Consider the following 1,753-nt stretch of genomic DNA (forward strand, 5'->3'; position numbering starts at 1 on the left):
CACACATTTATTTGTACGGGTATCTACCCAATTATCTTCAAGCTCCTGCCTACTTGTCCCTTGGTATTTAAGTATTTGTCTTTAGCTATTGATGTATTATGTCCCTAAGAGTAGGGATACGAATGTTCACTGCTAATGTAGACATGTTTATCCATACATGAGTAACAAACATGCACCCGTCTCATCGATGCAACAGTGTCCATAACGAAAAGGACGTTTTTGTAACCACTTGTAGATAAATTTGTCCTTAGGTATAAACAATTTAGAATGTCCATTAGCTTATGGAGAAAAACTTCCTCTCTGTTTCTGAGGGTGTGGGTAGTTTTGGTGACGGTAAAGGCATGTTTACGACTATTTGCCGCGTGTCTGTTCGCACGAAAGGACATTAAACTCCTTACTGTACTTCACGCTTTCCTTTGCGACGCTCGCTGCCGTTCCTTTATATAACACGATTTTGTCTTTGGGTAAATGGGGCGTCACCGTAAAGTCAAAATTTTCGCGCGTTACATGAGTAAGTAACTTTGCCTTAGGGGCCCGGTTAAACGCTACGAAGTGAGACGAGGCGTTGTTTACACACGAATACAATCACGTTCACAAAGGTCGCCGTGGCTCGCATGCCGTGATCCAGTTAACTTATTTTATTCAAAAATCTCACTCTTATGCAGTTATACCATAGATAATGCAATACTTCCAGTTCTTGCTTCCATTTGGCAGATCATTATGACCGTGCTGAATTACTCCTTCACGATTAACTATTAAACATATGTGTGCCCTAGCCTCCTTGCGCGAGGAGGACGGTCACGTTGCCTAGTCATAAATATGTAACTCAAAAGACGCGGCAATAAATTTTGTTGAAATATTTTTTCCTGATTCAGTTTGACATTCTGATTTTAAACAAGCAGGCCAGCCCTTCCGCCAAACGAAGTTGCCAGCTCCGCTTCGCTCGGCCGGCAACTCCGTTCGGCAGGGCGCGGGCCTGCTTGGCCTGCCGGCGGTGATGGTCTGTCATGCGGATTGCTGAAGAACATGATCAAATGATGTTACGGTCCTTCAGCGCGATAAAACCCGTCGTCTTTGAAATTTGCCACGTACACTTTAAATGGAAAGGAATTTTTTTTTTGTACATTCAACTAGCAACAAAATGTTTCTCCACAAAAAATCGGTGGACAAAAACGTGTCATTTAAAAGACAAATTGTGTCATTATAAGGGACAAAATGTTCCTTGAACAAATTGTCCCCTCCTTGGAAATAAATTTGTTGCGAAAAAGGGGACGGATTTAAACGTCAACTCGCTGGGACAAATGTCTTGTCCACGAAACAAGAAACAAATTTGTCCATGAGGTTAGAACAAAATTGAAATTTGTCCTCTCTAACGAAACAATTTTGTAACTTGTAAATCCCTTCCCTTGTTATGGACAAAATTGTTCTTTTCTATTTAGAGTGTAGACACGAGAAAGAGGTGTAACGGTAAAGCACCGTGACTACATCCCACCCTTCTGCTAAGAAAACGTTTTTTTTTTTCTTGAGGGGGATGGGGGTGGAGGGAGTTTGTTCCCTTTTTGCGGTTTTTAGCCCGCCCTTCTGCTTTGAAAAAGCTATCCAGCGGGCTTATGCAAACGACCTCGTGTGTGTCTGTCTGTGTGTCTGTCTGTCTGTCTGTCTGTGTGTCTGTCTGTTCCACAAGAAGGAGATGTGCTAGAGACTTCAAATTTTCAGGGGATCTCAAGGTTCACTCCCACAAAACAAAACGCCT

The 1,753-nt window shown here is 42.4% G+C and overlaps 1 protein-coding gene across 2 annotated transcripts in view; it reads left to right on the plus strand.

The window, feature by feature from the left end:
- Window positions 1–1,753, plus strand: part of LOC113214756 (glucose dehydrogenase [FAD, quinone]-like) — a 32,497-nt gene that overhangs the window by 1,750 nt on the left and 28,994 nt on the right. The window contains exon 1 of one of the 2 annotated variants that reach the window (XM_052273219.1): window positions 396–511. The exons of the other annotated variant lie outside the window; for it this stretch is intronic. Within the exon in view, the coding sequence (XP_052129179.1) occupies window positions 469–511 (43 nt within the window). The 5' untranslated portion in view covers window positions 396–468. Of the gene's footprint in view, window positions 1–395; window positions 512–1,753 lie in introns of those variants that run through there. 2 annotated transcript variants of the gene reach the window in all.

Source organism: Frankliniella occidentalis, unplaced genomic scaffold, assembly GCF_000697945.3.
Source record: "Frankliniella occidentalis isolate FOCC.00 unplaced genomic scaffold, Focc_3.1 Scaffold254, whole genome shotgun sequence".
Taxonomy (NCBI): Eukaryota; Metazoa; Arthropoda; class Insecta; order Thysanoptera; family Thripidae; genus Frankliniella; species Frankliniella occidentalis.